The sequence below is a fragment of the Lepidothrix coronata genome, unplaced genomic scaffold, assembly GCF_001604755.1.
Source record: "Lepidothrix coronata isolate B3197 unplaced genomic scaffold, Lepidothrix_coronata-1.0 Scaffold18, whole genome shotgun sequence".
In the NCBI taxonomy this organism is placed as follows: domain Eukaryota; kingdom Metazoa; phylum Chordata; class Aves; order Passeriformes; family Pipridae; genus Lepidothrix; species Lepidothrix coronata.
In genome coordinates, this window is record NW_016690198.1 from 8,317,566 (window position 1) to 8,333,407 (window position 15,842).

Sequence of the window (15,842 nt, forward strand, 5' to 3'; positions counted from 1 at the left end):
TCTACAGATCACTGCACAAAGAAACACCATCTCCCAAAACAGCTGCCATCTGCCACTGCGAGAAACCTCTCACTCTCTTCAGGGATGCTCAGTTTCGTTACTCCTAAGAACACTGGAACCAGTTAAAAAGAAGGATGTATTTTCTGAAGAATTGGCAATATTTTTGCAAGGGAAACAGAAGTTAAAGGAAGAAACATTGAATGTGAGGCTAGACAAGATGAGTTAGCTCATTCATTCTGCCAAAGGAGTACAACAGTGACTCTAAACTAAGGAACCTGTTTTTAAGGAATGACTGGTACCAAAACATCACATACACAAAAATCTCAGTTTCTCCCTTAGTGTATACTTGTGACATAAATACTTCAAGTATACTTCAGGAATACTTCAGTAAGTTTGATTTTTTTTTTTAAACCGATTACATTTTTATTTGAATGACAATCGGTGAGTACACACCAGCATCACAGGAATTATAAAATCCCTGTAAAGTGTTCTTACTGTGTCAGAAACAGTTTAACCAGGAACTTCATTTAAGTGTATGTTCCTAACAATACATAAATACAAAAATCTAAGTATTTGTTGTCCTAGAGCATGACCACTTAAATAAGGGAAAGTATATTGTGCAGAAGGAAAAGTGGAATGGAGTTAAAAGTACTTGTGTATTTAAAAATCCTGATAACCATAGTCACGCTCTAATGCCAAGTGTTTTGAGGCATTCAATCTTATTCAACGTAAATGACTCTTTGATTCCTGCAAGAAATGCCTTTGTAATTCATCCTCGCAAGTAAAATTGTGAGGGGGCAGCAACAAAGCAGCCATGGATGTAATACCTTTTATTAATAAAGGTCTAAAGTGGGCTTCTAGCTAAACCATATAGCAGATAAAAACTGCTTCAAAGATTAAGCTAAAGTATCTTTAAAAAGGGCAGCTTTCAACATCAGGTTAATAAACATAGGCATGAGTATATTTACAGGTGTTTACCTGTATTTCTTTATGGTTTTACTTGATCACTACCAATTATGACTGCAGCTGCTTCCTCAGGAAAATAAAAAATCTTAGCATACGTCTTAGCACACAGAGTTCTTTTTGCTGCCCATTAATTATTTGAATATTACAGTTTCATCAAATCTGTTGAGTTTACAGCAGCTATCAGGTAAAAGATGCTCCATCCTCAAAGCTATTGGGTTATTTAAGATGTCTGAAAACTAGATACATGAAACAAGTTTGCACTGGTTGCTGCCAACCCCCTTATCATCCACAATTTAAACATAAAATTGCTATTCAAAATGTTTTAGAAAGCTTTATTTTTACAACCCTCACGCTCAGTAGGACAGACCACAGCAGCAAAAATTCTGATGTCCAGCAGTTAACACAGGATGCTATCGGCCACAACATACATAGACAAGTCAGTGGTGAAACACAAGAATTATTAATTTTGGATGAGATGACATCTCTGATCACAGGCTTGATATAAAAGAATCTGTCTTTTTTATTTTCCTTCCAAGTGCCAAATGATAAGGGAAAAGAATGGTCTGCTAGCTGACAATTTAGCAACTGCTAAATTGCTCCATTGCAACCCATTCTGTTGTGGGAGGTAGACAAATGTCTACTTATATATGGCTGCACATAAAGATTGAGAACCAAACATTTTCCTATCTGACAACCAAATCTAAAAGTCAGACTAGCCACGGGTAGTCTTCTATCAATATTTTTTTTATATATTTTGCCATTAAACTGTCTTGAAACTATACTGAAACTGAACTGGCAATACATCAGATCCAGCACTTGTCCTATCTTACTGCATAAACATCTAGTTATTCTAAACTATCATAATGTGAAAATCACAAAAGAATGGAAATTATTGGCTTTTACCATGAAGTCGAAACCTGAATGAGGACAAAATAAGCAGGTGAGCTTAGTGTGAAGCCACTTACCCTTGATACCATTCAGATAAGGTTTATGCTCTGCAGCAGCTGCCACAGGGTACCTTTACAGCTACACTCTAATTTGGATGAGAATTGCTGTTGTATCAGCCCATTCATTATGCAGAACCCAAGCACAGCTCATGGGTAGTATACTACAAAGGAATCTACAATAAAAGGAACTCACTACAATCTGGATGTAGTAGCTGCATGACCAAGACTGAATTTTATGGCTACTGAAGAGAGTAGTTCAATGGGTAAAGGGAAAGTGGGTTAAGAGCATCCTTAGCTTATTCATAAATAAATGTCTGTTCAAGAGCTTCCAAGTCTTCCTGACAAAATATTTTATTAATAAGGGTGTTGAGGATCAAATTCTTAACATATAATAAGGATGCTCTAAATTGAAATGGTCTAAAAATCCCACTAATTTAGATACTCACAAATACAGATCCTTTTCTGAAGCCAAAATACAGCTCAATTGTGTATGACTGGCATAAAAATGGTAATTACTATTGTATCAGAAAAGTAAGAACAATTTTGATGAATCCTTTATTAAACTTAGATGTTAACAGTGAACGCTTGGGAATCATTATTTCTAGTAATTTTTATTATTTGTTTAGGTAGGAGATAATTTATTTTATGCTGTCTAGCCACACTTGGACATTCAGTATTTCTTCAGGTTCCCAGATTGCAATCAGAGTTCTATGTATGTGGATTTTCTTGATGCAATGGTGCAGACTGAATCAAAGTTACTATGCTATTTTCATTTTTAAAGACGTGCCTCATTCTCTGGCTGCAACAGATCATATTCTTAAAAGCATAACAACCTCCACAAAACAAGAAATATTAGTCATTACCTAGAATGGATCTCAGTTTTGTTAAATGACTGAATATGAAAAAGTGCTTCATAATGTATTATTCTAGTGAAAGTCACTACCATGAGAGGTCACGGGTAGGGTAGGTGTGAATGTCTCTATGCACCTGCCCCTGCAGAAGCTGCAGAGCTATGAAAGCTGGAATAAGCAACTTTAATAGGGATAAAAGGCTTCATAAAGATTTCCAATAGTATCTCATTAGAACACTTTCTGGAGCACTGCATTCATTTTACACTGCAATTTTTGGAACATCGGTTAAAGCAGGCATATAATTCTTGAAAGTTATAGGCATAGCTGGATGGCAATTACAGTGTCTTATTTACATGACAAATGACTGATCTGAACATAAGACTAGAAGATAGGCAAGCCTAAGCTTCAAATCTAGTTACAAAGCCATCCCCAAATTACTTCCACAGCATTTGAACTCTTGGTCTCAGTGTTCCCTTTTGTAAAAATATCATTTAAGTGACAGAAAAAATGTGAGGACTTGTCCAGGTAATTCCCTTTGACAATGAAAACTAGAATATAAATATTTGTTGTAGAATAGTTTCCTTTTTTCAGGCTATCTTACATCTACCCATCAAACCACAGAACTGATATATAACTGCTTATGGAAGATACACAGCTACATTCTGAAATACTACCAGGAACAATATTTATTGCAGAATACAGATAAGAAAGCTCAGGAAGCTCTTTATCCACAGCTGGTAATAAAATCTATAGATATGAGTTCATATATATTTACTTTTCAATTATTTTTTATTTCAAATATGCTCTTTTACAAGCAGTGGTTTTGCAAGACAAATTATACTTAAGAGTCACATATGTACAGTCTTTTAACTCTCTACTTCTGACCTTGATGGCTCCTGCAGCCTTCAGTAACTTCGTGATTGTTTTCAATTAGAATTCAATAAACAGTGTATCCAATATATAGCTGTTGGTCAGCTACATAACACAGAACCCAGCTCTACCCTATTCATCTGGAAAGCTGCACAATATTAGCATGCACAGAAGTTTAGAAGCTGCCATTTGGACACAAAATGTTTTTGTTTTAATATGTTTCTTTACAGAAAAAAAAACACCAAAACAAAAAAACCAAATGCCAGAGCACATTACCCTTAAAAAGACTAAGAGCAGCGACTTTATAAAATATAAAGTTATTTGAGGCTTACCCTTTGGCTTTACTTTACATAGAATTAACGAATTAACAGAGATGTTTCCATTTGTCATAAAAAGGTTTAGTATTTCCTCTAAAAGAATCTACTTTCAAAAGATCTGTCAGCCTCCACCAAAATTAAAGAAACACCTTAGAAGATGCACACATTGCTTTTCTGAACTCCCTTCACTCCTTCATGAAGTATCTAATATTCACACCCTTTAGCATTTAAAATGCCAACACAAAACAACGTTTATTAAGGACTGTTTTCACACAGATGGAAAAGCACATTTGCACAAACTGTTCAAGAGGAAAAGGTGAATGAATCAAATATGTGACACCCTGCAACTATGAAAATATGTATGATATTAACTGAACAATTCAGTTTGCAAAAGCCTGGGTTCACATAAATCCTTTTAAAGTATAAAATGTTCCTGTTTCACCACTCCATTTACAAAAGAATTACTTCTAAGCTGTAAAGCATGTTCTCATGACAGTCTCTCCTGACCTTTCGACAGATATAAGAAGAAATTTCTTAATGTGGCTTTCATTAAAATAATGGGACAAAGTAATTTTACACAAACTAATCAGAAATACACTGAGATATAGGTATTTCTCATATCATATTTTTTGAATGGAACTTTTTCCATTCATGTTTTTCAATGTAACATAGTTTATGCTATTAAACAAACAAACAAAAAACCCCATGCATGAAAAAAGGTATATTAAATTCTATTTGTGTGTGTTCTCATGATGTGTAACTTTTCTCTTTTCCATACAACAGAGCTGTGGAAACTTTTTATAGTGACCAATACATCCAGCTTACCTGAAAGCTAATTACAAGATCAATTACAGACTCTTCTTTTACGGACAATTCATATTTTAAAAGGAGCTTCATAGGCTCAGAGCAGTATTTCATCCTCTAGTAAGGAAGTGTAACAACAACACTTTCATCATCAAGGGGGAAAACGATTGATTGAAGTTGCATAGAAGCTTCCACAGAGCTTTTTAATTCTCCCAAGTCTTAAACAGCAGCCATTCCTGTTCTGATCTTTGCTCAAAACATATGAGAAGTATGTCTCAAATCAAACTCAAAGCCCAAGATACTTCATTTAGTAGATCATATACAAACCAGAACCAGAATCGAAAAGCATTAATTTACACTTGTCAGTTTTGGCACACTTTCACTTAAAACTCAGGCAAAACAGAACTGCAGTCAAGTACCTGATAGAATTTTCTAATCTGAAGGCCTCACAGTTGAAAGATCTGGCATGGACAACACTTTCACAGTAAGATGGGCATGCAGAATGCCTCCAAGATTGTATACAGCAGTATCTTTTGCTTTCACCTAAGCTACACAATTTATACAAACCCAGAATCTTACCTCTGGCTAGAAATGTTCTCTCTCCTCTAATATGGGCAATAACATACCTTCTCACACTTCATAATGCACTACTATGTCTTGATAAACTCCCAACAGTCTCATTAAAAAATGCTCAGAACCATGCCAGATATGAATAGATAATGCTAGGTATGGCCAGGCCAATCACTTAGTGTAACACCTCCTCCTATGTTATAATGAAGCCTGTTGGAAATGGAGGCATAATACACATGTAATTTTAATGCCCCTTCTGAGGTTGATCACTATTAAAGGATTTTCCAGCCTGTCTTCCATGCCATATGCATTAAAGCGCTACATCTCAGAAACACTGGGCAGCTGTAACTTTACCTACACCAACAGGATCTACACATCAAAAATGTACTGAACAGAATTAAAACTAAGCATTTCCACAAAAACACTCTAAAGTGTTAATTTGACAGATATGGTGTTAAATTTGACAAACATGGTGTCCTTGGATTCCTATATGATTTTCTGTTGTTCACGACATATATGAAATGTAAGCCTGATTGGTAGAAGAGAATTTTTGAGTCTGTACATAAAGTTATTGTGTCCTGGATCAACTGCTACGCAATGAGTGTTGCTGTTGCCTGATCCAAGACCAATTAAAATAAATAGAAAAAAAATAATCACTAAATCTCAAAAGACTTCAGATCAGGATAAACACCACTTAAGGTTTATTTCTTGATTTTCACCAGTTTTTCACCAGACTTGCTCTCTGTGCTCTAACTCGTTCATTTCTGCAGCAGCAGATCTATAGCCTGTGTGAGCAAACTCTGGTGCTTCACTATACCTAAGCAAATGTAAATTGGATTTAGCACAGAGTCAACAGATTGCCAGCAAGACAGCTAATAAGATGCAGAATATCCATAACTTCTTATGCAAAGAAACTGTAAGGGAGCTTAACTTTGGTTCATGAGTGCAAAATTTTTACTGCAAAACTTTCCACTGATGCTACTAAGATAATGAAGCTCCTGTAAACAGTGTTTAATACCATCACGCATTATGGGATTATCTGCACAATAAACAGGTCAAGATACGTATTTATTACCATTCTTAGCTGTTACCTGATACTGCCTGTTCCATTTTTCCAAGTTTTCAGGCACAGGGAGAAGAAGACTCTGATTCTTCAGAAAGACATTTGGACTCTCAGCTGTGATAACTTTTTATAAAGGTAATGAAGACTGGGAGTGTCCAAACCTATCAGTAGCGCGTTTTCCCACCACTTCAGAATCATCTAGGGATTGAAGGTGCTCTCTCCCTGGAGCCCTGGGAGGTTCTGCTGTGAAAGCAATAGCTTAACCTTAACCTTGGAGTTTGCAAAACTTTCCACAGGAATTCTACCTAAGTATGAACTAGCAATACATTTTAGAAGTGGTTAAAAATTTCAACTGACATTAAAAAAAAAATTCTATTGATTACTATTCACTTCTAACAAATAGCAACAACTATCATGGTTCTGCATGAGTGACAAAATCTGCATTAGGGAGAAGGAAAAGAGGCTCAGAGGCTGTCCAAGAAAGTACAGGTTAGTATTACTCAGGTTACTATTATTTAGGACAGGCGGTATGTTTATTTACATAAGGGATACACTAAGCAATCCAGCATTAAAAGAGAAGTGTTCCAGATATATTCTTCCACTGACCACCATCTCTCAATAACTATTAGGTGGAATGCTCAGCAAAAGACATTAAAGACCTCCTACTGGCAATCTCGCAGAATTTTGATTTTAATCTTTTGCTCTGAGTAATACAAGAAAGTGCCAGTGGAGCTTCAGGGGTGCATAGTTAAAAAGCTTTTCTACCTCCAGCAGTATTAGAGACAGGCAAAGAGGTCCATTTTTTAATAAAAGTAGAAGAACTGTAGCTTTACCATGTGAACTGCCATACAAAACTTTCTTAAATTCAATTTTATTTATGGATCTAACAGCATATTGCACTAGAGAACTGTGGAATGGAACAGTAAGTTCTACAGATTTTACAATTTTAATTATGTTATATTCTGCCTCTGCTTTAATTATGCAAAATACTATTAAGTAACAAACTGTTTATACATGAATTGGATAATTTATACATCAAAAATTATTATGATAATTGGATCATGTTGTCTTTTTAGCTCTTCTGTCCTTCACCTCTTCAAACTCTCAACTGCAGTAACAGTCAGAGAAATACCTGTTCTAGGCTAGGATAATGATGATTTTTCATTAGGATAATTACATTTTTCCCATTGATCTTTCAAACACAAAGCACTTCCTCTGAAGAACTGAATCAACAACCACACAAGCTTGGAGTGAGAGCAATGCATATTTCATTACCTTTCAGGGGTGATGTTTTTAACAGTATTATAGACATGACAACAATGTAACAAAAAGAGAACACACATTTTGGGGTTGTCACTATCTTGAATTTCAGCTCTGTTGCTGTTGCTCATTAGGACTTTTTTTCCAGAAGGGGGAAGGATGTGAAGCAAACTTGCTTATAATTTTTATGCTCTCTTCTGGAAACAGTAAGGTAAGCTATGAATTAGCCCTTGAACCCAACTGGTTTCATCTGACTTCTATTGTATTCTTAACACTAACTTACATTTATTAAATTGTTAGACCTATACAGAATAATTTAGTACACTGCCATCACTGAAAACCTATTTGATAAAAATATTTTAACATTTACGGTATTTTACAAGACTATGCAACATTCCTACAGTTGTCTAAATACTGCAGCTACCACCCTTCTGGAGACTATGGTCTGCCAGATGCAGAGCCCTGTAAGTTCCAGAGAGCCCATAAACAGAACTGTGTAGTGAACAGGTTTTGAAGGAGAGGCAGAAAGGGACGGATGTGCCGCCCGGGCCGGGCGCTCCGCGCGGAGCTGTCCGCGGTGCTGAACAGGCGGTGCGGAAACCGCCGGGATACTGGGAGTGCTCCAGCTCCTACACCGCACATCAACCGCGGGAAAAGGTGAAGAAGAAAACTCACTTGTCTCACGTCGCTATATCACTGTCGGCTTGGGAGGAATATTAGCAAGCCTTTATAAACTTCCCTTCCAATGTCTTTAAAAAGTGCAGCAGGTCTGGGAGAGGCAAACTCTGGAGTCTGGTTTAACTGACCGGCTCACTGTTTTCAAAGCAAAACGTACAAGCCATGTTGTATCAATGGGAAGACTAAAGCCACCTGCTATGCCGCTGTGGGCACTGGCCCATGGACATCTTTGCAGCATGGTTGTTCAATCTCCCTACCAATAAATCATGGTCACAGACTATTGAAAAGAATGAAAAAGCTGATTTCCACTCACCAGCATTTTAGGTCACCAGAGGTTTCTCTGTATTCATCCAGCAATCAGTAATAATTACTAAAGTGTCAGCTCTTTGTTTCCTAGCATTTTTTTTTGCCTCGTGCTTTGTAGAAAACTTTACTTATGCTTAGGCTGGTTTGCTTCTACCAGAGTATGAAAGTCACCACACCTACAAGCAAAATACAGCAATCTTCTTCTCTTCTATGGAACAAATCCTCCTCTCTCAATGAATTCCTGCCTATTTACACCACAAAAAATGTTTAAATATGTTTCAGAAAATAATCAGAAAACAATAATCAGAAAGGAATATTTGAACTGGAATGGACTGACAAATAGCTGGTGCAAATAGTCCTCCTGGACACAACCAACCATCTGTGGGCTCTATTCTACAAACCTCATTCATTCTACTGCAAGGTGTTTACTTGAACTAAAGGCATGTCTGCCTTCAGAAAACAGTCAGCTTTAAAGGTTATTTAACAAACATTACATTATCAGATTTACCCAGTATTTTCTTTTGCCTGGTGAAGATTATGTAAGTCACTAAGCCAAAGTATTTTTAAGGTACTTCTTTTTTTCAGGTCTCAAATGTAACATAAATTTTACAACTGTCGGATGGAGGTAGCTTTTGCTCTACCTACTCTTCACCTTATTTTTAAAAGTCAAGTGTATGCAGAAAAACAGACTATGCGTAAATTCAAAACGGAGCAGACATCTAATAGCTAAGGGAAGTACTGTGTGCTTTCCTTCTAACAAGCTCCTTGAAACAGAGAACTTCCTTTCATTTTCAACATGAATGACAGAACCCCTTGAAGCTGCAGCTCACTTCAGGCCCTGTCATGACTACTGCAGTTTTTGGTGTCTCTCATTCTAAAACATGGGGTATTGCTCTTTTACAGGCAGGTATACTTGTGTTCTATACAGTCAGGCAGCACTGAAAACTACATTAATCATGATTAAGTCACATGATTGTGTAGCTCCTTTCATGTAGTTGCATACATGAGGAAGTTCTTTAAAACAGTCAGTTAAAAAAATCAAAGTGGAATGACAACTTTAGTTCTTTATTATTATTTCTTTCTGATCCCTAAGAGATCTAATTCATAAGATAATGAAAATTTGTAACTCTCTATCTGAAAAAAAACAGCAATGAATTGAATCTTGAAGTAACTACTTAGTATACGCTGATGCTTAAAGGGACCTACAACTATTTGGTTATCTTCCATAAAATTTTCAATTTAAGGTTTCTGGAAAATGCATAGACTAATTCAAACGTTTACAGAGGAATTGTTTTCAGCTTTGCTCTTCATGCCTGAAGCACCACTTGTGGGATGATACACCAGAGAAGGCTCCCACACTTCAGCAGTGCTACTTATTTATTTTTATACAGATGAAGAGACCTCTTCATGAGTACTCCTGTAGTTTATAAATATGCTCTCTCTTCAAAACACTTGCTTACTGAGTACAATATCATTAAACAGCTTTCAATATCTTTGATATTAATGCAGAGAAACTGGGTTCTGAGCCAGTAAAAGAAGTTTTGCATGTGCAAGGTCTGCACAACAGGATCCGATCTGGCAACATAATACTTTAACATTACCCTAAGTAGGGGACTATGGTACCATTTCACATTGAAATTACAGCATTCATTTGCACAGAAGCAGGGTACTATACAATTCTTAATTTGTCTTTCTTTTTTTTTTAACTGATTAGTATTAATCAGGGCAAAAGTCTTCTTTGCCCTTGAAATCTGACATTTCAGTTTTCAGCTCAAGGGATCTCTAATCTGAAAAAGCAAAAGCACTGTAAAAAGCACTGTAAAAAGTACTGTAAAAAGCACTGAAAAAAGCACTGAAAAAGCAAAAGAGAACAAGGTATTTTTCTCTTTAAAACTTTGAAATCTGTCTGTTGCATGTTTCAGTTGAGCTGAAATACCAAATTTCAATGTCTTGGTCAAAAAAAAATAAAACTGAAATTAGAATTAAGTCTCTCGGACAGAACCTATGACAGTATTTGTAAGATTTATTTTACAGCTTTAATCATTATGTTCCTCTTACCTTTAGCCCTACCCTTCCTGAAACTTTTCTTTGGTCACATTCCTAGAGGCTCTACATCATTAAATAAAACAAGTCAAACATCAGTCTTCCCCCTCCTCTTAAACACTCTCCTACACTCTCATATCAGTGACAGCGCAGTGAAGATTACATACCTTGCACAGTGAAAACCATTCACCTTGCTGTCGAGAGAAAACGCACAGCATGAAATTGAGTCATTGGGAAATAAAAGATTGTTGCTGTACATCTGCTACAGGAGACAGCAGGTACGTCACCTAGAAAGCATGTTATAACCTCAGGGCAAAGTGATCCTATAGTATAACTGTAGGCAACAGTCCCTAGCAGGGAGAACTTCGGAGCAAGCAGAGTTTCCCTGGCTTGTATCCCACTTTATCTTGCCCTGTCTCCAGGGCTGAGGTCCATTCACCAACTTCGGCAGGCATGCAGAGACTACTTACGCTTTCTGAATCAGTGGGACATGCCTAGTACTTACCACCACTGCACTCCTGGACAAACCGTCTCACACCCCCATCTAAACCAGGAACTTTTCCTGATCCACACAAGGAAACCTTACCTGGATTTCCCTTGCATGGTACACGATGATGAGTCCAAGCAGGATAATCGTAGACAGGCTAATAAGGCATTTCAGAGCGAGGGAATACAGCGACTCCTGCAAGAGAAAGACACCGCCGTCCCTCAGAGACCCACGCGCTGGGGCCGGTCCGCCCCACGGCCACCCCGGCCCCGGGGAGGGGACCGGCGGCACCCACCGTCCCACGGTGTCCGCACCGTCGGGTGGTGGGACCCGCTGCCGCCAGGGCTGGTACCTTGGTGTAGGCGCCCCAGGAGAGCTCAGTCTCGATGACCATGACGACGATGCCGAACATGCCGAAGATGAGCGCGTAGTCGCTGAGGCGCTTGCGCTTCTCGAAGAGCGCTCGGCGGTGCCCCAGCTTGTAGCCGATGTTCTGGTTCTTCTTCTTGCTGGACTTGCCTCCGCCGTTGTTGGTGCTGCCCGGGCCGGGGCCGGGGCCGGCGGAGCTGTAGAGCGCCAGGTTGTTGGAGTTGTTGTGCTCGGGCTTGGAGACCACGATCTCCGGGGCGGCGGGGCTGCCGGCGGTGGCGGCGGCAGCGGGGCTGGCGAGCGGCGGCTGCAGCGGCTGCGACTCGGAGTCCAGGTCGTGCAGGTTCCTGCGGGACGAACTGAGGTTGCTGAGGGGCCGCATGACGCCGCCGTTGTACCTGCAGCTGCTCATGGCTATTTCGGTGAAGGGGTTGCTCTCCCGGCGCTGCTGCTGCTGCTGGTGATGGTGGTGGTGGTGATGATGGTGGTGGTGGTGGTGGGTGCTGCCGCTGCTGACACTGCTGCTGGGGCTGACTGCCTGCTGCTGCTGCAGGCTATGGCACTGGTGGTACTGGGAATACTGGTGAGGCTGCCTGAGAGCACCGGCATGGCTGGAGGGGGTGAGCTCGTTGACGTTCAGCTGGCTGCCCTGCCGGGAGGACGCGGCGGAGGAGAGCGGCGAGGAGTGCGTCCGGAAGGCGCCGGAGAGGGGCGAGGAGGCGCGGAGCAGCAGGGGCAGGTTATCCCCCGCGGCTGCCGCAGCAGCCCCGTAGTAGGCGCAGTTGTTGCACTGGAGGCATGGGCTCTGCTGCTGCTGTTGCTGCTGCTGCTGCTGCTGCTGCTGGAGGAGGCTCTGCTTGTCTTGGCCGTGCTGCTGGCAGTGCGGCGGCGCCGGCGCCGGCGGGCGCTGCTGCTGCTGCTGCTGCTGCTGCTGCTGCTGCTGCTGGTCGGGGCCGAAGCCCGCCGGGAAGTGGCGCGGCGCGTCCATTCCCGGGCCGTTAAAGCCGCAGGAGGACCGGGCGGTGGTGCACCGTGCGCAATGCGTGATGGTCGGCAGGGGAGCGTCCTGCTGCCGCCACGACGGGCCCATCCCGGCTCCCGTAGAATCCAGCCGGCGTGTCCGATTGGTCGGGCGCACCAAAACAACGGGCATCACGTCACCTGCAGGGGCGGGACCGGCCGCGCGTGAGCGGCGCGGGGACCCCCCGCCCGCGGGGATCCCGCTTCCCGCGGGAAAGGGCTGCCCGCGCCCCCCGCCCGCGGGGATCCCGCTTCCCGCAGGTAGGGGCTGCCCGCGTCCCCTGCCCGCTGGGATCCCGTTTCTCGTGGGTAAGGGCTGCCCGCGCCCCCCCTCCCACGGGGATCCCGCTTCCCGCGGGTAAGGGCTGCCCGCGCCCCCCTCCTGCGGGGATCCCCCTTCCCGCGGGAAAGGGCTGCCTCAGCCCGCGCCGGGGGAACACTAGGCTTCCCGGGTTGGGGAGCGCGCTCGCTGCTGGGATCGCCCCCGCCCGTCGGGAAAGGGGCTCCGCGGCGGCTCTCCCCGGCTCCCCGCTTACATCTGCGCCGCCTCCGGAACATGGACGCCGCGTCGCGCTCCGGAGCTGTCCAGCAGCGCCGCCGCCGCCCTGCAAAACACAGCGTCAGGCTCGCTCCGCTCCCGCCGCCCGAGACCCGCCGCCGCCGGACCTGGAAGGGGCCGCGGCCCCGGCGGGGAGCGGGAAACCCTTCCCGGCACATCCTGAGCCTGTCCCAAAGGACACACGGCTTCGGCCGGCTGCTTCTTCTCCCCTCCGCGGGAGAAGGGAAAGCCGCCGCCGGAGTGTCAGCGCCTGGGAGAGGCCGGGAGTGGTTTGGGGCTGTAGAGCCGCTCCGGCGGCTCGGTAGGAGCTCTCCCGTGAAACGGGACCGGGGTCACGGATTGTCTGCGTTGCCCTCCGGCTCCGGTTCCCGGGCATGCAGTGTCGGTGCAGTACATTTTGCCTCTTCCCCTTCCTTTTCCTCCTAGACTCTCACTGAATAATCCGTTTTTGCAACTCCCTTTGGCAGAGCAATGTCTGCACCAGGTAAAGTCTCTTTCCTGCGTTTGTTTAAGGGAAGATTTTTTTTTAAGGGAAGAATGAGTAGAACGGTAAGCGTGTTACAGCTGTGCCTGTCACCTAGGCGAGATGATAACAGCGTGGTGTTTGGGGGGGGGGGGGGAAGTTGTGTGGGTTTTTTTGTTTTGTTTTGGGGTTTTTTGTTTGTTTTGGTTTTGTTGTTGTTGGTTTTGTTTGTTTCCCCCCACGCACAGTTGGGCAGCACTATCTTTACAGCTTGAAAATTAGCTGCAAAATTTGATAGCAGGGAAGGTTTTTCTTACATCTTTAACTTCTCAGTAATGTTCAAGATTAAATCCACTAAGCTTTTCTAAGATCCTTCTAATTTCTGTATCTCCCATGATATTCAACTTCTTTTGAAACCCTTGAGTGTCTTGTAGTTTAGAAGTATGAGTGAGGCACTGCCATTAACAAAGTTTTTAACTATGCTGTATTATGAAACTTAAATGGCTTAATTCCTAATCAAAGTGTACCTTTTAAAGCAAGCGCACATAGCACGTACACAATCACACCACTCTCACTAATGTAGTAAATATCATGGTTTTACAATATAGATAGATTATTTAGAGACTGACCAAAATTTAAACTTGACTATGTTTACATAGTGTAGATTATTTTGAAAAAGCACCCATAAAAAGGAGTATTTGTGATACACAACATCATAATGCCTTGTGATAATTCAAAATTTGTCTAATAACAAAGTTTTGAATAAGAATCTACACACACTTTGTTGCATGAATGATAAAACACTTTAATTTTGAAATTGCACTAAAGTGTATTTGGGTGCTCTGATTGCACTCAGTTCCCCACAGCACCAATGACCAAGCAAAAAGGTGCTTTTATTTTTAAGAATGACCATGCTGTTTAATACAGCTTCAGATACTGCACTGTTTGTTTGAAAAAACTCACTATTGTTATTCCATCTCATTGGTTATATTTTGCCTGTGTTTTCAAACACACATGAAGTGCATGGATCTTAGAAAATTAAAATCTCAGGGAACTCGGGCTTTTATCACTCTGTACATAAAAACGATGCTGAAGCATGCTTTCAAAATATGAGTTCTGTGAATTAGTTAAAGATTAGGTAGGCCTAAGTTTCATTTTTCCTTTTCTGTTCATACTGTGTCCTTAATGTTTGCTTAAAGATACTTTCCTTTAAGCTTTCTCTTTACCAGAAGGTAAAGTCCTCATGAGCTAGTTTACTGTGGAAAGCTTTTTAAGAAATTTGTAAATCTCCATGTTTTATTTAGAAGTCACCAAGGCTCTGTCCTATAACTTCATCTATTCTGATCATGCAATCTTATGTTAGAATTGTGAAGAAGGAAAAAAATATCTTTTTAAAGTATTGGAACACTAAAATATAAGATAACTTAGTTCTATGTGAGGAAATCATTGCATTTATTTTTCTCATTCTTATGTAAAAGTCATAAGTGCCAATTTTAATACCTCTACTGCTGCTGTCCTGTTTATTTGTAGAAATGCAAGGGCAGTGCTGTTACTAGCTTTTAGATATTCGATCTACTTACTTGTTTGTTTCATTCTGTGAATAAACAAATGAATATTCCCATGTTTAACACAAGAGGTCATACTCATCACACAGCTTGTTATAAAACTGATCAGCTTGGATTTTACTTGAGTTCCATTGTGCAGCCTGGGATATCTCATCACAATTTCAAGGTATAAATTAAGAATTGTTGAGAATTTGCATTTTCAGAGCTAAAGAGGTAAACCTTCCTCTCTGTGATGCTGATTAATGGGACAGAATAGAAAAGTGCTATGTATTCTAACATCTTCCCTTGTAACATAATTTTGAAGTTTCCTTTAAAAAATGAGTGTATTTGTTTTCAGAAATAAAATCTATTCTTCATGTGAGCTGAATTGTTACATTCTTTTGCACCACAAATTAATTAGTGTGGCAGCTCAGAACTGCTAAATCATGCTAAACTGGTAACAGTGAACCCCCCATGGAAGAAACATTATCTGGTTGGGGTTGGGAGCTTTGCTTTTATTTCCTGTCTTTTCATTGTATGCTGGATGGAACTGCTCTTACTGATTACTATAGTTCCTGCTTCTGCTTTGCCAGAAAGGTTGGTTTTACACATAAGCGTTTGTGTGTCTACACGCATGTGCACATACACCTTAATATAAAGTCAGAGAGAGATAGTTACTGCAGATCTCACTTGATTCTTTATGCTCATTGGAGATATTTGAAAAA

General features: G+C 41.2%; 1 protein-coding gene across 2 annotated transcripts in view; it reads right to left on the bottom strand.

Annotated features, from left to right (window-relative positions):
* KCNN2 (potassium calcium-activated channel subfamily N member 2) overlaps positions 1 to 12,684 on the bottom strand; it is a 75,900-nt gene extending 63,216 nt beyond the window's left edge. For both annotated transcript variants that reach the window (XM_017807397.1, XM_017807398.1), the window contains exons 1-2: positions 11,515 to 12,684; positions 11,262 to 11,357 (exon numbers count right to left, since the gene is read on the bottom strand). In XM_017807397.1, coding sequence (XP_017662886.1) covers positions 11,262 to 11,357; positions 11,515 to 12,684 — 1,266 coding nt within the window. The remainder of the gene's footprint in view (positions 1 to 11,261; positions 11,358 to 11,514) is intronic.
* Between the last annotated feature and the right edge of the window lie 3,158 nt (positions 12,685 to 15,842).